This window comes from Triticum aestivum, chromosome 4A (genome assembly GCF_018294505.1).
Source record: "Triticum aestivum cultivar Chinese Spring chromosome 4A, IWGSC CS RefSeq v2.1, whole genome shotgun sequence".
Taxonomy (NCBI): domain Eukaryota; kingdom Viridiplantae; phylum Streptophyta; class Magnoliopsida; order Poales; family Poaceae; genus Triticum; species Triticum aestivum.
In genome coordinates, this window is record NC_057803.1 from 100,929,821 (window position 1) to 100,951,324 (window position 21,504).

The following is a 21,504-nucleotide window of genomic DNA, read 5'->3' on the forward strand; positions in this document are numbered from 1 at the left end:
TTTTGTTCATCATTCATAATTTACTATTTACCCAGGAGTATATTTCCATGTCCACCTCTTTTCCGGGTCGCATGTGCAGGAGATCGACCCTACAGCCCGTACGCCATACAAAGCTTGTACATCACACCGTCCAAGCTTCCCAAAGCTACAATACAACGAGCCCTCTTTCCCGTTTTTCGGCACCGATCCTCCTTTGTTTCCAAAGTCGCACAGCGTCCAACAGTAACACGCAGTTGCTTTCTTCGACAGCTAAAGAAAGGCGCGGTCGATGCTGCTCGATCTGCAGTTCTTTCTTGTTGGGACCTGTTCTTGCTGGTGCGAGACTGCACCTGCACGACACTTGGGCGTCGCCGGCGTGCGATGCCGCCGCGTCGTCCATGTGGAGCGAGACCGCGCTTGCTCTAGTAGCTTGCATGGTTGCATGCAACTTGATTCGGCCGGCGAGATTGACCGGGTTTGCTTCTGAACGTCCAAGCACATGCCAAATGTCCGGAGGGAGAATAAACCATGGAACACGCTGCGGAGATGTAGAGTAGTACATTAAAAACCGGTGAGGCCTCACGAGCAACGTGGCTAGAAGAAGCTAAGCGATAAAACAAAGCTCACGGGAGGAGCTAAGGGAAGGCATCGAAATGATTGGGGGAATCCCGTCCCTGGCCCGATGTTGAATTAAAGAAGCAGCTTTCCGTCGTGTCGACGGAATCGCATGGGGACGGAAATCTACTATTCTCGGGGGCCTCTTCTCCCCTCACCCCTACGACCATATTCCATCCAAAAAGAGGACTATTGTGTAGCGTACTCATACTATACATTTGACAACAAAGGTCGGAAAACCCGGCAAAAGGGCGGGCAACAGACGCCAGAAATAATAAAGCCCTGGCGAGCTACGATACGAAGTTGCTTTGGGCAAAGCGAGCGAGTCGCGATCAGCGGCAGTGGCTTTGGAAGAATCCAAAGGCAACCCGCCCGGCCGGGGTCGGGTGCAAGGAGAGAATCGGGGCCAAACGGGTAGCCGCCGGAGGGAAGAGAACGCGGCGCACGTTGCGTCCCCGCCTGTTTTCGCGCCTCGCTCCCTTCGTGCGGCACGGCCGAGTGCCGGCCGTACTTGCCGCGTTGTCGAGCACCCGCGCGGGCGGAATATTTGCTGGTGTGATCGATTGACGTCTGCGATCGGACGGGCGCTGCTTTCCACAACCCACCCCAGGGCTCTCTTACGGCGAACCTTCATTTTAAAAAAATGAGACCAACAACTTCTTCCTCCGAACCACTGCCACGTCCGTTCCTGACTACCTTACCCGCCCAAAATCCTCCTTCTTCGTCCGTATGCGTTTCCGCTCAGCGCTGGCTGCCCGCATTCTTACTACCGTAGAGCGGCCACTCCGTATTGACGCTGGCTCACAGCAGACGCGACCTTTCACTGACGTCGGCATTGAAACGGCGTGCCGGCGCTGCAAACCCGGTGTCTTCGCATGTTCAATGCCGAAAGATGTTTACTGCATGGGATATGATGGATATCTACCACGCTTGTTCAATTTCCGTCTGTCTGTGTGTTGCCATTAAGCAGGTTCGTCAGCTGAGAAATCAACTCCGGCTCCGCGCATTGATGCAATCAGACGCTTGGCCTCACCGGAACCCGCTATTTAACCGCGGCCACATCTGGTTAAACTCCACACCACAACACATCCTCCCCCTTGCACCACATACGCGGACGCGGCCTCACAAGCGCTGGCAGTCGAGGATGAAAACGCCGCCAGATGCACGTCCTACGCGTTGCCGTCCAGCTTTCGGGGGCGCATGTGGCAGGTGGACAATGACGGACTGTGCACATCCATCATCGACCTCATGTCCACTGGCATCGGCGACGGACAAACCGCGGACTACTCCGAGGATGAGTAGGGCATGGGAGGTGGCAGGGAATTGTGTCCCAAGTGGGACCAGTCTGTCTCCCATGTTCTACTTTTTCTCGCCGGAGACCACACCTTGACTTCACAGATCTTAAGCCCCGCTGCCGTTCATGGACACGACAAGATAGAGGACATGGTGGCCAGTGCAGAATGCAGAGAAAGTGGACGACGGGCGCCGCCGTAGGATAGTTGTAGGGTCAGCCGCCTTTTTAAATGAAAAATGGTCGAGATGTAATGAATTTCGTCTGATTTATATAAAAAATCAGCCGTGTTTGCATGAAGTTCATCCGGTTAGTTTAAACTTGGTTCAAACTGTATGCGGGCATCGTTGAATGGCCGACTCTCGCATCCGTGCCCGCGGACTGGTTCCCTGTCCGCGGATGAATGCCGGAGCAAATTTTGCAGGTCAGCATGGGAGTTGCCCTTATACTTTCTTTACGAGGGAGTACTATTGTATATACCGGTTATAAGGTTTGTCCTCATGACATGTCAACTCTTTAGAGCCGATTGTTGACTATATTATTAGGGCAGTAATCAGCGCCGGTGCGACCGGCCCAATTTGCCAGCTGGCCCATATCCCTCGTCATCTTCGTCTTCCACTTCCACCACCGCGAGATCCCGAAAATCCTTCCTTCCAGCGTCGTTCCCCGCACCACGGGCCATCCCCCGCCGGCTGCAGACCTCGCAGAAGGTCGCGCCTCGCCCCTTGCAGACCACAGTTGGCCGCACTCCGCCTCGCTGCCCGTCGTCGCCCGTCTCCAACAGGAAGTCGTCGCCCCTCGTAGCAAAACAAAGCAAAGATGGACGCCGCCTCTCACCTTGCAGCACCTAGCCCCGCCCCCGTCGCCGTAGCACGCACGTTGCAGCACCACCGTGTTGCCGACCGTAGCTCTCGCCGTCGTCCGCTCGTACCATCGGCGTTCCCCCGGTTGAAGCTTTTTTCATGTATACTGTTGAAGCTTTTCTAGCAAATGGTTGAAGTTTTTCTGGAAAATGGATGAAGCATTTTTCCTTTTCGCTGTGCTCGAATGAAGCTTTCTCAAACGCCGGTTGAATCTTTTCACATATATAGTTGAAACTTTTCAGGCAATGTTGAAGCTTTTTTGGTTTTCACTGTTCTCGGTTTGAAGCTTTATCAAAACGCCAGTTGAAACTTTTCTCAAACAAGTTGAAGCTTTTCCTGTCAATGGTTGTAGCTTTTTTCGTTGCACGGTACCTAGGTTGAAGCTTCATCTACCGCCGGTTGAAACTTTTCCTGCCGATGGTTGAAGCTTTTTTGTCAACGTTTGTAGCTTTTTTCACTGAGCAGTGCCCAGTTGAAGCTTTTCTCTATTTCTGGTTGAAAATTTTCTCATATACAGTTGAAGCTTTTTCTTTCAATGGTTGCAGTAAACGCGAGCACGGTTCCCCAGCTTCGCCCATGGTGACCGTCGCAGCTTGCCTGCCATGTGCAAGATGCAACTTCGTCACGCACCGGGTCACACCTAGCATCCATGCTGGATGCAGCTCAACACCATGCCCTTTGCGTGTGTCGCACGTGGCCAGCCGGCCTTGTGGCAGCTCGTGCGTGAGCCATGGCGGGAAGTGGGATTGGGGAGCAAGTATTCTAGAGATGAGGGTGTTCAGCAGAGCCGTGGGGCGTGGGTCATTGGTGAGAGAGTGGAAGGGGAGATGGGAGAAGAGCGCGAGGCCATGTCGGCGAGCGTCGGAATAGAGGAGGACTGCGACCGTGGCGGAGCGCGTTTGGGAAGAGGATAAGAAAGGAGGAAGAATGTGGGTGGGCCCGTAGAACACATGGCGCTTGGGTGTTGCTGGGTATAGCAGAGCACGTGCGAGCCGCGCGAAGTGACCGGCCGAATCGTTCGGCCGGTGCACCGGGCCCAAACGTTTACCATATTATTAACCATGCTCGTGCTCAACCGTAAATGTCACTAGTCACTACGTGGGCAGTATCTTCATTACAGTACTGCTGAAGTTATACCCGGCAAATTTGACAAATTCGACATATGAACGAAATCAAATCACAGAATGAACTGCCCGTGAAACTATTTCACGCGGCTGACCTTTTTGTGCGACGCCCGACACGAAGGCGCTACACTACATTGTGCAACGCCTCGCAAATAGGCACTACATGCCTGGCCAGCGTTGCACCCCAGACTGCCTAAAAATTGCTAAGTCATTGTGCAGAGCCTAAGAGCTAGGCGCTGCACTAGTGGTTGCACTACAAAATAAAGCAACCACTAGTGCAACGCCTAGAAACTAGGCGCTACACACTGACTTAGTAATTTTCGGATCACACGGGTGCGACGCTGGTCAGGCGTGTAGCGCCTATCTGGGAGGCGTTGCACAGTGTAGTGTGGCGCATTCGTATGGGGCGTCACACAAAAAGGTCGGCCGCGTGAAATAGTTTAACGGGCAGTTCATTCTGTGATTTGATTTCGTCCAGAAGTCAAATTTGTTAATTTTACCATTATACCCAGCGGTAGTAACTTTGTGATGCATGCAATCGTATCGTCAAGTTAAGAAAAAGGATACCATTACCATACCACCAAAGATCTGCAGTGATCCTAAAAGAAAAGATCTGCAGTGAGTTGGTGCGCGCGTGCTTGGCGCTGATGGACTCGTAGCTGGCGTCACTGTTAGTGTCCGCTCAACACGGCCACATGAATCACGAGATCGTCAACAGTAGCGTTACTCGTTGCTGTGCGTCGCTTGTGTTGAGGACAGCATTATCCAGGCCTCGATCTCGCAGCATGAGCCGGGCAGCGGCCGGCAGCCACCTAACCGCGTCCACGACGAGCTACGACCTGTCGGATCGCCAGTCTGCACGTACGACTACCACTGCCAGCGGTCCATGGTAAGACTGCTCAGTCAGTTTTTTTTGTTTGTTTTTGTTTTGAGAAGATACTGCTCAGTCAGTGAGGCGGACCTGAAACCCCGGGGCAAGTTTAGGCTCGGCCCACCTTACGAGTTGGAGGAGAGAGCCTGGCTGCAGCTTGCAGGGCTGAGGGTGCGAGGCCCATCCTATGTTCCTTACTTGCAGATCAACCCGGCCCAAAACAGGCGCGCCAGGGGGCATACCGGAAAACCTGTGCACAGTGCCACGTAGGGGACACCGTGGGGCGCGGCAGGGAACCGCATCCGGGAGATGCTGTGCATATTCTGCGGCGACACCGACCTCGTTTTCCGATGGCCGCCGTGCTGAAAGTTTATGCGCCTCTAGTCTTGTGGATTTTTTGGCTTGCTTTCTCTACTCTGTCTGATTGATAATTATTCCATGACCCCGAAAATAAAGATAAGTATACTAATTTATTTCATGAAAAGGATATCATCAACCAGATGCTAAGTTTACTAGCAAAATGCCCGTGCGTTGCTACGGGCTATCCGAAATATCTGTAACATCCGGGTTCAACACAAAAACCCTATTCAATGACGCACCTTCCCTTGCCTCATCTTCTTCTTTCTCATTCCTCGGCAACTTTAGTTCTCATTCCTACTTATTCCCTAAAATACTCTTTCTTTCTTTTTTTTTCTTATTATTTGGAACACTCTTACTTTCTCCAACACCATGCACCATTTTGGCTTCAGTTTTTTTTCCTTCTTGTTTTTGGAACACTCTTTCTTTTTACTATAGCATGAACCACCTAGCTAGTGTTACGTCATGTTGTCCTCACCCGCGAACATTTCGGCCATCGTCATCGAGTGGACATCCCGCGGAGCATAGACTTCATCCATCTTGGTGAATGCTAGGTCGCCCATGTCGCGAGCGCATGGTGGTCGTTGTCCATGTTAGCAAGCGGTGCTCGGTGCTTTGCAATGTAACTGAGAGCCCGTTGATTGTTTTTGCCCATAAGCGCTTTCAAAATGATTCGCCATGACTAATTGCTTGCTTAATTAATTAAGTACACAAAAAATGAATGACCTACCTATTTCTCTACATGCCTAATTAATTGCCAACCAAATCAATTAATTATCTGACTAATTGGAAATATCCCTACTTCTAATTATCTGTAGGCATTGGCTAACAAATTAATTAATTGCATTAATAACTCAATTTTTAAATTGATTCAGTGCGAAAAAATTCATACTCAAATGAACCTAATTAATTGCATCAATGGTTTGATTTCCAAATTGGTTTAGTGCTTGATTTCTAAATTATTTTCGCATGAATGGCTGCTACCAAACGACTATGACGATATACTACCGAGTAATGTAGGACACATTTCATTAATAAATTTCTTGACATTTAAATGGACACATTTGATTTGAGAATGTAGCCGTCTAGCTTTTTATTTGACTGACAAGAAATATAATATGACCGCGTCCACATGGCGGTCTGACGAGCCACCTCCCGTCACGGTCGTCCTTGATGCCGTGATCCACTCCCTGGCATTCTCGAGCATCGCGCCAGGGTTAGACCCAGCCATGACATCTTCCATGGTGTCATGCACGACGTCCCTCCGCAAGAGCGGGCGTATGCGTATGCCCATAGAAAACTTGTGACTGTCAATTAATAGTAGAGATAATGATAATAATAAATAATATAGCATGGGGATTAGCAATTTGTTATGAAGTAATATATTATTTTATTATGAAAGGAGATCGAGAAAAAACTTATATCTGTCTTTTAGGGAAGTGATCTCACATATATGATGCTAAATACCCGTGGGTTGCTACGGGATGAAATAATATTTAAAGAGTGGTAGTGGTGGCGTGTGACCGATTGTCGTAGGTCATCACCATCGTCCTTGCGGGTGCGGTCGGAACCCTCGACCGTTAGTGCTTGGTCGTCCTCAAGTACGCGACTGTTGACCTTGTTCTATGGCATCTGTTATCCTCGACCACAAACATTTTGGCAACCATCAGTGTGTGGACGACGGTCATCATCCATCTTTACGAATGCTTGGTCGCTCATGTCATGAGGCGTGGTGGTTGTTATCTATGTTGGCAAACGCTGGCCAACCATGTCGTTGAGAGCATGTTGGCAGTCACCAATGGCAGCGATAGCCTAGCTACTGGCCGTCCTCGCCCACAAACGCTTTCAAACTGATTCGGCACGATTAACTACCTGCCTAATTAATTAATAACATGCCTAATTAACGGCATGCCTAATTATCTGCATGCCTATTAATTGTTTTCCTATTTAACTAATTATTTGTCTAATTCAAAAAATCCCTATTTCTAATTGTACACAATCCTAATTAACTGGATGTATAATTAATTAGTTGAATTAATGATTCGGTTTTTGAATTGATTCAATGCAAAAAAATGCTTATTTAAATAGACCTAATTAATTGCACACATAATTAACTGCCTGACTAACTAATTACATTAATGGCTTGATTTTGAAATTGATTCAGCACTTGGTTTTTAAATTGTTTTTCATTAATGGTTGTGTGTGAAATGGCAATGTAGCAACATTTCTTTAATAGTATATATATTAGATAATGACTTCCTCTAAGAAGCTCCACTTTTGTGCGTGTGTTTTTAACAAACAGTTCATTTATATATATGACAGTCATATAATCCCACTGGGGTTTTTAGTACTATACTACAAGCAACGAAATTATCACCCTGAAGAATACCGCCACAAGGAACCTAGAGACAAATAATCAGTGGATCTGCAACCATTGAAGTTAAATATATGGCAACTTAATGGGAAATTGTTATTTTCCTTTCCTCCGCAGGTTTCCTTATCTCCACATTAATTGTTTCTGGGTCTTCGCTCCTCGCTTTGACTCTCAGAGCACATCCAAATTTTTATGTACTTGGTTTTTTTCTTTTTTGCTAATTTTGGGAAATCAGCACCAAGCAAGGCATTGCTTATCCTGGTAGTTTCTCTAATTTTGTTGAAATAGTAAACATGGTTTTGAGGATCTTGTCTTACAATTTTAACATCATGTCAGCTAAACTTACACATCACACAGGTAAACCAGCTAGAGATTGAGAAGTAGTGCATTTTGGTCACCAAGAGCATTCTCATATTTGACCAAAGAAAATTTTCCAAACAAAAAGCACGCCGTTGCAGCTGGATGGCTGTGCCAATGCATGCGCTAATTAACCCCACACGACCAGCAGCCAAGACACTTCTGCAACTGCTTGTTTGCTTAACCCGTCGCTTCATCTGAGTACGCCAAAACTATGAAGCTATATTGGTTTATTACTTCCGGTCGCAAATCAGTTTCAATTCACCTGGCCAGGCAAAAGTTGCATCCAATGCGTAAGCACGATCAGGAGGATTGACAAAAATCCAGATAATTAGTGTACCTGTGACTTGGAGTTGACTTGATGCAACTGCCGCTTCTTGATTCGCCTACTCCTTTGGTCTCCTCTCAACACTACCACTCTACCAGATTCGTGTCCATGGAATCGAACCCTTCGCCATTACGGAGGCAGGGGAGGTGGCGTTGGGAGGCGCCGAGCAAGGTGGCCAGCAGCTAGCGGGACGGTGGCGACGGCAGCGAGCCATCGAAAGGACGGCGGCATTCTGCAACGGGAGAGGCGGCGGGCTGCATGCGAGCAGAGGTTAGACCTCTCGCTGAAAGTCCCAAAGGATGTGGGCATTGGTTTTCTTTTGAGGGGTGCCCCATCATTGATTTGGTTTGAAGAGGATCAGAAAACGGGATCTGTTTCCTTTTTCGTGTGCGACGACATAATTGGAAGGGACGACGATTGACGAACGAAAGTACAAAACCGACCATCATGACCGCAGACTCCTCCATTACGAGTAGAGATAGCCTTTGAGGTAATTGAAATCTATTACCATATAATTACTGTATTCGAAATTTTCTGAGTTATGGCCTTACCATACCTGGATTGATAGCCTTTGGGGTAATTTAAATTTATTACCATATAATTACCATATTCAAAATTTCCTGAGTTATGACCTTACTATATCTGGATTGATTTATTACTATACGTGGATTAATTATGATTTATTACTATATGATTTATTACTATACGTGGATAGCCTTACCATACCTGGTGGTAATTTAAATTTATTACCATATTTGATATTTCCCGAGTTATGGCCTTACCATACCTGGATTGATAGCCTTTGGGGTAATTTAAATTTATTACCATATAATTACCATATTCAAAATTTTCTGAGTTATGACCTTACCATACCTGGATTGATTTATTACTATACGTGGATTAATTATGATTTATTACTATATGATTTATTACTATACGTGGATAGCCTTACCATACCTGGTGGTAATTTAAATTTATTACCATATTTGATATTTCCCGAGTTATGGCCTTACCATACCTGGATTGATAGCCTTTGGGGTAATTTAAATTTATTACCATATAATTACCATATTCAAAATTTCCTGAGTTATGACCTTACCATACCTGGATTGATTTATTACTATACGTGGATTAATTATGATTGATTACCATAAATACGTTGGGTATTGCCCGTCAGACAAAAAAAGAGAAAAATCGGTGGGAGGGGCTGGTGGGAGGTGGGACGAAGAAAAACCGGTTGAAAATAAACCGGTTGAAAGTGGGGAGACTATTCAACCAATTCGTCCATTAAAAATAGAGAAATTCGTCCATTAGGAGTAGAGATACCGTTACTGGTGCGTCTCTTTCTCCCCAAGTTGGTCTCGGCTTTATTCGCGCTTGCCGACCCACGTCGAAAAAAGAAAAACATTCCCAAACCCTAGGCCCTGCGCCCACAGTCCGCCCCCAAACTCTAGGGTTTAGTGACGACCGCCTTGCCTTCGCGCGATCCGGTCACTCGCGCCAGTGCCCACGCCCCAGAGGCGGCGGCGGACTGGCGGCGGGGGAGTGCGCGGATGCAGACGGAGGCGAGCGTGGGGATGGCCGCCGCGACCGTGGACGGCGCCGCCGCCGTCGCCGCGCGGAGGTACTCGACGCAGCAGCAGCAGCCGCAGCCGCAGCAGCACCACAACCAGCCCAAGCTTGGGACGACGCTCCACCTCCTCGCCGGCGGCGTCGCCGGCGCCGTCAGCAAGACCTGCACCGCGCCGCTCGCCCGCCTCACCATCCTGTTTCAGGTGCGCCGTTTATCCATGCCCGCTCGGACTGCTTTATTATCTATTTTCTTCACCAGACTGCTCTAGCCTCTGATGCTAACTGTTGGTCTGTATATATTAGTAAACGACGAGTGGCATCTTACTTCATTGAGCTTCTTGGGAATGATTCTGCTTTAGGATACTGGAGAAATGGGAGTTTTTAAGCATTTTTTTAACAATTCTAGCACCAAGGCAAAAGAAAAAACAACTGTAAAGACAAATCAAATCCTAGTGCACATATATATGACTTGTACTGTGGTGCGATGGCGCGTATGCGCGGCGCACTCCATGCCGTACACCTCAACCGGATGTTATAATGAGCTTGTGCGCACATGGACGCATGGCTGACCGGACAGTGTTGAACTCGGTTGCGCCCATGGTCTATATGGGTAAAACGAGCTCTTTTTGTTGTCCTCTTTTCTTAATAATAGTATGGTTGCCATTGAAATCTGTATCATTTCTATGCGCAGGTGCAAGGAATGCACTCAGATGTGGCTACGATGCGCAACACTAGTATATGGCGTGAAGCGTCCCGCATTGTCTATGAAGAAGGGCTACGAGCCTTCTGGAAAGGAAATCTTGTAACTATTGCACATCGGTTGCCTTACTCCTCGATTAGTTTCTATACATACGAGAGATATAAGAATGTAAGTACAGGTGTTTTTGTATAAAATTCACTTGCAATTCTTGCCACTTATGATATGTGCTTAATCTGATTAATGTTGAGGTGTGCAGTGGCTTCAGATGATACCTGGTCTCGACAGTAATGGTGGATTGGGTGCCGATGTTGGTGTCAGAATGGTAGGCGGTGGCTTGTCTGGGATAACTGCAGCTTCTTTGACATATCCACTGGACTTGGTACGGACACGTCTGGCTGCTCAGGTAAGCTGCTATCACTAACTCTGTAGAAATTCACACTTGAAACTTGAAATGCCTGTGATCAAATTAATATCTGTTTGGAGAAGACTACAGTTTCAATAACATGGTTGATGATTCTCATTTTCTATTGGAGAGAAGTAATACTTTTGTCACCTCTTGCCATGCCCTGCAAAAATATTAGTAAACAAACTGTTTGATGTTAGCGTTCTTGACATACTGCTAGATGGGACACATAATTGCCAGCAATAAAACCTGGGCAATGCCCATGCCAAGAGCGAACATACACAGCCTGCATACTCTCCCCCTTCCCCCTCATCCTTCCTTTTATTTCCTTGCAGTCAGGATGGGGAGTTATTTGCTTTGAGCATACTTGAAGACTGTTTCCAACATTGCCTCACAGTGTTCAGCTACGCATCTGAACCAATTTTTCTTTTTCAATGATTGCAGACGAACACAGCCTACTACAGGGGCATATCCCATGCTCTTTTTGCGATCTGCAGAGATGAGGGTCCCAGGGGGTTGTACAAGGGTCTTGGTCCCACTTTACTGGTACGGACATTTGGCACTTATTTGATTTTCCAGTTTATTGAGCTTTTCTATTATAAAATCTCATTTTGGCGATTCTTTGAAATACAGGGTGTAGGCCCCAGTATAGCAATAAGCTTCTCAGTTTATGAAACTCTGCGTTCACATTGGCTACTAGAGCGGTAAGTTGTACAGGAAGGATACATGTTGGTTCATATTCATGCAACTATCAATTTAATTTGTGTTACCTGCAATTCTTTTCAGGCCATGTGATTCCCCTATCTTTATCAGTTTGGCTTGTGGAAGCCTTTCGGGAGTTGCATCATCAACTTGTAAGTGATCTATAGATAAACTGCCCTTGTTACCAGAAACTCATTGATAATCTAGTAGGCTTGATCAGATTCTCAGAAACTCATTGGCCCAGTTCCATGTTGGAAAATACTTAGTTTTCAAAGAAAAGTCTAAATGCCTATATTTCTCTATGTAAAAAAATCCCACCAAGTATCTAGATCGTCAATGGTAGGTCTCTACCTTGCAATGTTGTTAAATTAGAAGTGAGGAATAGTATCATCTGTATTACTAAGACCGAGTTTGTGGTTGCTAAACTGTCCTGTGCTGAACATATTTTATTATCCGGTGTGGGATTGTAGCCGTGGAGATAGGAAAAGGCTTGTTAGCCAAACTATACATACGTAAAAGCTTGTTAGCCAAAAGGGATTATCAGGATTGTCCATAGATGGTAAACAATAACACAGCCTAACAATACAAATTTTCTGAAAAAGAATTGACATGATTAAATGTTTACCTGAATATGAAATTATATGCAATGAGACAGATAGTTTTCTTGTTAACAAATTGTCATGTAACTGATGCTAGTATTTTTGTTTATTACTTGACACTTGCCTATTCATTTTAATTTGGTCTCAAGTGATTTTGTATGTAAACTTCAAACAAGAAAGGTGTTTTTATTTGAATTACCATAGAAACACTAGCTTATTCTTTGTTATTATTACTGAACATGGACCTGTCAAACTTAGTGAACGTTGATTTGATCATTTACGTTTATTATTTTCCAGTTACATTTCCATTGGATCTTGTAAGACGCCGCAAGCAGTTGGAAGGTGCAGCTGGGAGGGCCAATGTCTACAAGACAGGACTTGTTGGAACGTTTGGGCATATTATTCAGACAGAAGGTTATAGAGGATTGTATAGAGGGATCTTGCCTGAGTACTGCAAAGTGGTTCCCAGCGTCGGCCTCATTTTTATGACATACGAGACACTGAAGTCCATGTTCACAGAAGGGGCATCAGATGAATAGATCTCCAATGTCTGATCATGCTTGACAGTTTTGACACCTGGGCCAGAGTAGCATTGGAGGTGATTAGGGAGGGAGGGGGAGGAAGAGATGTGTTTGTAGCATATGGTAGGATTTAGGTGGTGCTAAATTTTGGAGTTCATAACGTAGCAGTATCATCAAACAGTATTTATATGGCTATAGGTTTTCTTGTAGTGCACCCAAGAAGATCAGTAAGTGCCATAGGTCGTCCAAAATTTTGCTGTCCACCCTTGTTTTGTGTATGTTCACATTTTCAGTTGGTAATGTACTGGCTACCATCTTCAGCCTGGCGATTTCATACCTCTGGAATACGGCCTCTGATATAATTTATGTTGTTACAGTGAGATTATGACTCATGGCCAGTGATTTTGGTTGTAACATTGCAATTAGTCTTGTCATTCGGTCATCTTGATATGGATCCTGGATCTGTTTGGTTTATGCCTGTAATGTACCTCAAGTGTAGAATGCCAAAGCTCTATCTCGATTTATATAGGTTGCACTATCTTCTCTGTTGTTAAACTTTCTAATGTATCGATCCTCTAGTGATAAACTGTCTGATGCATTGATCTTCTCTTATGTTTAACTGTCTGATGTACCGATGTTGCAATATTACTCGGTCTGGCATTGTAAAAGTGTTCAACTTCCTCCTGCCCCGTCCTCGCATGGTGATTATGTACTTGTATCAGAGTGTTGGAAGTTATAGAATTACTTGTTTATGACTGGATTGATTGACTGCATTTTTGTTTCTTATCCTGCATGAGCTGGTGGCCTTTTACATAAAAACATACACAAACAACTCATGGTGAAGACAAAATGAAAGATTTCATTGAAATATATGCTAATGTGTTGTATGTTGTAGAGGCCGCCTAGCATCAGTCCTGGCGTATGGACCGCAAGAACTGGTCCACAGCAGACGTCAACTGTGTCTCCTCTCCTCGAAGGTAAACTCTGTTTGATGCTTCCGTTTGCTCCTTATGAATGATGCCATTTGGTTCCATTTCTGACTTGCACTTAAGAACTGGCTAAATTAAGAACTGGCTAAATAATGTGAAGGCACTGATTGGTGCTAATGGATAGGTTAGTGAAGCCTTCTTAAGATGCGTAGGATTCGAGGTTAATGGTTTTTCTATAGGTATGCTTAGTTAGGATACTTACGATTTTCTTTTCTTTGCACTTCGCCTGATCGGTGCCCATGCTTATATGCAATAATAGACAACTTGACTTTACACATATACATACATAAATACCTCAATACATTAGCATTGGCAATGCTGCTAGTTACATTGGTATTTCTTATGCCATCTTATTACACCTTCCATCCTGTTACTTCGAGCAAATGCAGTTCCTTTCCTGATTCACTCTGAATGACCCCTCTGAAAATGCAAGGTCACTGAAATCCGAACCCTTCTTCTGTAGCACATTCATCTCCCTATGTATGTGCACATGATCTCTGCATTTCTCCGATATGGACATGGTGTTTTCTTGTGTTACACAGGAAAACCTCCAGTTAAACGTATATGGTTCAGTGTCTGGCGAAGGCCATACTTGTTGACAGCTTTATAGGCAGTTCTGAATCCGTCACCATATGCTGTTGAGGTGTCATTGGCAATCTGATGCATGAAGAACTCGCCAAGCTTCTTCTCGGTGTGAGATATGCCACCCTTCTTGGATGATGGTGGTCGATATGAGGAAGACGACGAGGATGAAGCATACGAGGTTGAAGGTTGAGCGTGTCTTGTAGAAGCTGGAAGAATCTCCGACTCGAGCCACAAGTAAGACATGACTTGGCATATACCCTCCTCAACCTCTGGGCTTAGGTTTCGGTAACCTGAAGGTGCCATTAATCGAACAATCATAACTCAGATCAGATTATTATAGAAATATGGCCGTAGAAGGTTCAGTCAGCACAAGTTGTTTGTACACGTACCTTTGAGGCGCAACCACCCGTGCATCAATTCATGGGCAAGGATGGAGCCAGTTAGTAGCCTGCAATTATGTGGAGAATATTTTGATTTCATACAAATGATGCACCAGTCATAGAATGACAAAGAACTCCACCATTTGGTTCTGATCTCAGTGAAGAATGAACTGACCTGGGGAGTCCATACAAGACAAGAATTGCAGTGACCTCACATCTGCGAGTCAGCTTTTGTGGCTGGGTTCTCATATCTAGTAACCTATGTCCACCAATCCTGGGCCTTCTAAGTATCTGAGAAGCCAAGCCGCAGAGGGTCAAAAAGAATCATCTACTGGATAATTTGACCCCTGAAAGTCAATTTAGGCTGAGAGGTTGTACTTACACTGCTCACAGTCTGCTCTTCCGACAGACATAGGCCTCTTGTTTCAGGCATGTGGTGAGGACCCTGCAGAATGAGATGATCATTAACATTTGTGAAGATTACGCTTTGATTTGCTTCGACCAATTAACTGAACATAAGAACTCACTTTGCACTCCCCTTCCATTGCTTCGTTGAGCGCTTGCCGCTCAACCAGGAGCATGGGTATCTGCTGGTCGAGTTTCATGTTCATCCCTTCGTAGTAGTCTCTGATGGAGTGGTACAGGGGCTGGCATTCACCCGTGTCCATGACCGCAGAATCCAGGCATTCCATGCACAAACTGCGCCCGTCTCCCAGCGACATATATTTTGTGTTCCTTGGCTGCAGAATTTGCATAACAAAGTTTCGTGGTTGGAGAGGCAATTCAAGGAAATTAAAATGCAGGAGCATCAGCATGAACGCTGCGGATGTTTTGCAGCACAGTTATATAACTGGCACCCCAAGCATTCATCTCCTGAAAATTGATGGAAAAGCAGAAGGGAAAATTTGTACCTCCATTTTCTCACAGCTACAGCAACGAGGTGTGCGGTCAAGCTCATGTGAGGGGCAATACTTCTGGCCCCAGAATGGATGGGCTCTGTACTCTATCAAGCCCGTCCTGTTCGTCGCAATCTGCAGAAATGCACGCACACAAAAATCAAGTTACATGCTAATCCAAACATCAGTTCTAGCTCTTTGTCAGACGGAGTTCATTCAGAGAAGAGTCTTACAAATTGAAGGCAGACATCACATTTCGGGTGGTGTAGCTCCTTGTAGCACAACTTGTGGTATGGCTCTGCGCCTAGCAAGGTGAACTGGGAAACACAAAGATAAAGGGTGACAGTTACTTTCTATTTTCTAAGACACCTGAATACAGTTTAAAGAATTGTCTGTAATACAAGAATTTCAACAGAAACAGTTCAATTCCCGCCGAAACTCTTAAGGTTTAAGGGAGTGTAGGATGGTTACCTCGGTCTCGCGGATAGGGTGTGTGCAAGAAGAGCAACGGAAGCATTGAGGATGCCAGTACATTCCCATGCAGCTCAAGTAATGGCCATGTCCTACCTCATGCTTGCAGCCACCACAGACCCTGCAGGATGTACATAGCTTCTTTACACACTAGCTCGTTCAGGGGCATTGGAGGAAAGGCGACGAACAAAGGTATGTAGCTAACCTTTGCCCTCTAGGCAAGGCCTGGGAGGGGGCATAGGGATTGTGTGGCATGTAAGGATTCATGTTCAGACTGTCCTGCATTGCCTTGGCCAGGTCTTCATCGTTCTCTCCCTTGTTATGGTTTCGCTCTGCATTGGAATTCAACCGAAATCAAGCACCGCTAACAGATTTTTAACCAGAAAGGCACGACGAACAGGGTTAAATGCTGTATATGTGTACCTTTAGTACGTTTGGCTTCCTCTGCGAGAGAGAGTGCAATCTGACGGTCCAATTCTTCATTGTCATGTCTAGGTGGATCCTCCCTCTGGAAATAGTAAAAAAAAAACAAGGGCTTAAGCAGCTATTTGTTCGATGATTGCACAAAATATGGTAACATGAAGTGCTAAAAATGTGGGGGTGAATTGAATGCGACTCATGCAATGGAATTTCAGGAGGATATGAAAGAAAAATGGCGGACTCTGGCAAGGAGAGGGTATCAGCACCTTTGGCCTGACCGGTTCTTGTTGCCAGAGCGAGCTCTCTTCTCCCGCGGTCACCCGAGGCCGCCGCCGGTGGTTCGACTCCACGGGCTTCGTCCCCTTGAGGAAATTGCAGAGCCACTTCATGAAGCTGGATCTTCTTTCTGTGTGCAGCAATGTTACGTCAGCATCAAATAGGCCAAGCGAAATGTCAGCAGGATTTCAAGCAAGTGGCTCAACTGAATAGTGGAGAGCAACGTCCTACCAACTAATCCCTGTCAGGTGAAAGTTTGGAGTGACAATGGTCACACAGAAGCTTTAGAACTTTCATGAGCAGCTCTGAACCTTCATGAGCCGACACTCACAGTTATATGTATATTGAATTTCAGTCACTATGTGATGTACAGACTACAGCAACTGTTCTTGTTCGGCACCATGGAAATCCACTCAAATCAAATCTTAACTGCAGTTTTTTTCCTTTTTATTATTGTTATAGTAAGGAGCTTAATTGGAATATCATTGCAAAAGGCCAGATGACGAATACAGAATACCTGCATTGAACAGGATCAAGAAACACAGGGACAGAACACCACAGGAAATTGCTTGGGTCGCTAACATGGTCGCCACTACGCCGTGCTAATCACAGTTATATATCTTCCTTTTTTTGAGTTCTAGCACCGGTTCAGTCACCAACAGCAACGCAGGCGCAATCAGGGTCAGGTTCAGTCACTATTTTGGATGGACCTCACTTTATCCTGGATTATAAGAGTCAGTTTCAGTCTAACTTTCCCTCTTGTGAATATAGCATGCGTGACTGTTAGAAAATGTTGATTGAAAGGGTTTCCTACATTGATTGATTGCAACACAATTTGCTCCACGCCATTGGCACGGGTTGCACTGCACACGATGTGACCGGTCTAATGGATATCAGCCTCAAAATACAACAAGTGCATAAACAAAGTGGTTCGTTAGCCGACACATCGATCGACCGGTAAATCAATCGAAGTTTGCTATGAAAGGGATAGACTGCAGACATAGACTAAACTGATTGTCGTTTTACGTTTCACAGAAAGATATAGCTGAAAACCATCTCGCCTTTTCTCAACTCGCTTCCTTTTGTCCTGCACCTATACATGTTGTTAAATGGATCGCCGACAGTTCACTCTGCGTTCTCTAATCTAAAAGTTGAAACGAACCCACGGTTCAGATCGAAAGTCAGCAATCAAAAGTTAACCTCTAGCGAGACAAGACAAGGGCAGGGAGAACGACGGCTGGTGCCGCCGAAGTACGTAAAATCTACGAGCAGCCATGCACGTACGGCAACGGTAATTACTGAAAATAGAAGAGGGGACACAGAGGAGCAGAGAGTTTCGATTACCGTGGCCACACTGATTATAAGCAGCCCTCGAGGGGTAGGCCATCTACTGAGGAACCACCGGCGTTCCAACCCGGCATATATGCACGCGACGCGCCGGGCTGACAGCCGCCGAGGAATAACAGCGGGGAACTTTCAGGTGGCAAGAACAACGGCGGCGATCACGATGTTTGCGGGGAGCAGGGGAAAGGGAGGAGGATCGAGAAGCAAGAGGAGCTGGAATGGACGGAGGAGGGAGGGGGAGAGGGGGGCTTAAGTTCTTGGAGAATAAAGCTATGTGGTGGTGGTGGTGGAGTTGGCCGCGACAGAAAGGAAAGGATTGAGGGTGAAGCGAAGGGCGGCCGGCCGCCCACACCTCACGGACGGCATCTCGGCCTCGCCCTCCCCTCCTCTCCTCCGCGTAAAAGCAAACCAAGGGCGCGATCCCGGCCGTCGGCTTTAGGAAATTATCTTCGGCGATGGCTGGCTGGCTGGCGCCAGTTGATGGCGCATTAGCGGCGGGTGCACGGCCGGGGGCGCGAATATTTGCTGGTCTCGTGCTGGGCGGAGGGGAAAGAGGAGGGAGGAGAGATTCGTTGTGTCAACGGGAATGTATGCCCCTCGTTGGCTTTTCCATTTCTTTGTTGTGTTTTTCGTGGAGGAGAAACGCGGGAACGGGGAAGAGGAGGAGGAGCCGGCCGGCCGGGGCGATGCGGGAAGAGTACGCTTACTTGGAATGAATTCTCCCCCGAAAGCTGCCGCTGGCGTCGCCGTACGTGCAAGTGCGCACCCTTTTCGGCGGCGCTGTGGCGCCTCGTTCCAGGCTTGAAACGATCTCAGGGCGTTCTGCTGCCCCCTGGGTTCGAGCTTTGGTGGTAGCCACAGGGCTAGGGTCATCCACGAATTTCATAGTCCTGAGATTCTCCACCATTGATCACACAGTTAAACAACAGAGCCAGCGTAACACTAATAACATCGACATATATTGATATTTGGTGTCTGTGGGTTTTCGCCCTGCGGCAGGCTGCTCGATGACGAGTGCTTGCAATGAATTTCCCACAGATGCGTTGAACTCGCATTTCCCTTTCTAGTTTCCTGGGTAGTTGCAGCCCGGACAAACTATTTTGTATTTCCGTTATGTCAAGTAATGGAAAGGGGTGATGCCCGGTTCAAAAAAAAAAACATCGACATAAATGCAAGGCAACAGAAAGAAAACGTAGCATGAGGGGTTTTATCACCAATAGTCCGTGTGTGCATCATGCCATTTGTAATACCCAAGTAGTAATAGTGTAAAGCCCGTGCTTTGTTGCGGGTATTATTTGATCTTTCAGTGAGTTTATTTAGAGATATTTAAATATAATTTATATTTTTTTATGCATGGGGTTGTAGAGTTCAATTTTTTAAGTGTATATAAACGAATTGAAATGTTAAATTTTGGTACATTAAATGAATTTCAATGGCCGCATCATTTGGAAAGTTAGAAAATGAATTTTGTAATGTGTTAATCTTGCAATCGGTGTGCTTCTTTTCATCCTTGTGTGATATTTGACGCAATCAAGTTTAGATGCCCGCGTCGTCCTCCCCCTAGGGCGACCCGAGTGGCCAAAAACCTAGCCGCCGCCGTCGCAAACTCCCTCCTCCCCTCCCTCCGCCGCCGCCGGAAGACGCCGCCGGGCTTAGCCTGGAGGCCGATGGCGGTGGCGGGGGATCTCCTCTCTCGCGCATGGGGATGGCACCCTACCCAAAAACAATGGGCATGGGCAAGACTTGGAGAGATTTTCTACCCACGGGTAATGGGTACCCATACCCACAAAATATATGGGTAGGGTATGGGTAAGAAATTGTGTCCATGGGTAACCCAATGGATACCCAGAAAAAATTAATAAATGAAAATAACTCCAATAACATGTGGGGTTAACATCCAACTCATATGGTCCAACCCTAAATCTTGTATTCCTTAAACAAGTCATAGCTCATAGGCTCATAATCACCTGCTCGCCACTCCTCATACATCCTATGTGACTCCTCAAAAAGATGAAATATCGACTCTTCGCTACCAGACTCTTGTCGAGCACTCGATTCAGCGATCCCCAATTCCCACCACCGCCTTCCACTACGTCGGCCTTCCACCAACCGCTGCTCATACTCCCCTGATGCCTCCAAGAGGCCACCCATTGGAGGAGGCCACATACGTGCTATACTACTCTACCATGATCACTTGAATTTTGAACTCATTTCTCTACCTCTTAAGAATTTGAATGCTATATATTGTACCCAATGGATAATACCCATTGGGTATAGGATACCCGATGGGTATGGGCATGGGTGTCAGTTTATACCCATGGGTATTGAAGTGGGTGGGTATAAAAAGTTTCTATGGGTATGGGTTTGGGTAGAAGGAGGTTGTACCCGCCCATACCCTACCCGTTGCCATCTCTACGCGCGTCTCCGGGGTGGGGCAGACCCCAAGGCGTGTGGTGGCGCGACCGATCTGGGATCTGTGACGCGGCGGATGGCGGCAGGCGGCTGGAGGCCGGCCCATCCTCGGACGGCGACGGCTTGGTGCGGCGGAGGCCAGGGCTACGGGCGCTGCAGATGGCCCTTCGAGTGGCGGCGGCTACGGTGGCGTGCATGCTGCCTTCAGATCGGCGACGATAGCGTGGAGGGCCTGGTGGTCTCGTCGGCGGCACCTCCGATCAGATCTGTTTTGACCGGTGCAGCCAGCGGTGGTGGTCATCTCTTATGCCAGAGGTGGTCGGCCTGAGGCTGGGTGCTCGGATCTTGGGATCCGTCATCTGGCACCAGCTGCGAGTCGGGGAGACGTAGTTGCCGGTGAAAACTGAGCCGACGGCGGGCGATGGCGGTGTTCCACGTCGTTACCTTGATGAAGGCATCGTCATGTGACTACCGTCGACCCACTCATATTACTCCGGGGGAAACCCTAGGATCTGGTGTTCCAGGACGGATGATGGCAGCACTGCGGTGTCATTTCTCTCTTGGTCGCGTCGTTTTGTGGAGCAGCGTTGGAAGTCAGAGGCAGGAGGTGGAACGGCTTCGTCTTGCCTGACCGATAGGTGCTACGCTTGGTCATGCCTGGTCGGCAGGTGCTACGCACGACAGATCCTCCAAGGGCTTCAAGCTGTGCCGGCTGGTGGTACGTGGCAGCATGACGCTAAGGTGTATCAGTGGCGACCGCGACGTGTACAGCTGTTTGCGCGCAGGGAGGAGGTGCCGTTGGGCGCCGTGGTGGCATCGACGATAACTGGACCGAGCAAGGTTGATGCGTCAGTACATTTCTGAAGATGGAGCGGTGGCAGTTGGCGGCGGCGGCCTCTGAGAGCACGCGGACCAGTGTGTGCCCCAGACCCGGCAAGTGGCTAGGTTGGGGTCTCAGGTCTTAGATGTTAGGCTTGGCTGCGATGTCTGTTTGGTATTAGGCCCAGGCTATCTGCGCCCCTTCATCAACTGGATAGGTGTAGCGACAATTTGTTGCTTAGACGGCAGCTTTAGT

General features: G+C 47.0%; 1 protein-coding gene and 1 pseudogene across 2 annotated transcripts; one reads left to right on the forward strand and one right to left on the reverse strand.

Annotated features, from left to right (window-relative positions):
* The first annotated feature begins 9,541 nt into the window (after positions 1–9,541).
* Positions 9,542–13,036, forward strand: LOC123085400 (mitochondrial substrate carrier family protein V). Its single transcript, XM_044507033.1, has 7 exons — positions 9,542–9,934; positions 10,423–10,599; positions 10,688–10,834; positions 11,279–11,380; positions 11,468–11,538; positions 11,621–11,688; positions 12,433–13,036. Exons 1-7 carry the CDS (start codon positions 9,713–9,715, stop codon positions 12,672–12,674), a joined length of 1,029 nt encoding a protein of 342 aa, XP_044362968.1. The 5' UTR covers positions 9,542–9,712; the 3' UTR covers positions 12,675–13,036.
* An 855-nt stretch (positions 13,037–13,891) lies between these two features.
* On the reverse strand, positions 13,892–18,528 carry LOC123085401 (protein DA1-related 2-like; annotated as a pseudogene). The gene is made up of 12 exons (XR_006439710.1): positions 18,018–18,528; positions 16,664–16,803; positions 16,401–16,485; positions 16,183–16,309; positions 15,978–16,098; positions 15,740–15,823; positions 15,522–15,641; positions 15,138–15,350; positions 14,993–15,055; positions 14,786–14,901; positions 14,620–14,678; positions 13,892–14,520 (listed from the first exon to the last, which is right to left on the reverse strand). The product of XR_006439710.1 is annotated as a protein DA1-related 2-like (transcript).
* Between the last annotated feature and the right edge of the window lie 2,976 nt (positions 18,529–21,504).

Coding starts and splice junctions, on each gene's coding strand:
- LOC123085400 (XM_044507033.1), top strand. CDS start 9,713: ATGCAGACGGAGGCGAGCGTGGGGATGGCCGCCGCGACCGTGGACGGC. Junction 10,600..10,687: donor CATACGAGAGATATAAGAAT/GTAAGTACAGGT, acceptor TGAGGTGTGCAG/TGGCTTCAGATGATACCTGG. Junction 10,835..11,278: donor GGACACGTCTGGCTGCTCAG/GTAAGCTGCTAT, acceptor CAATGATTGCAG/ACGAACACAGCCTACTACAG.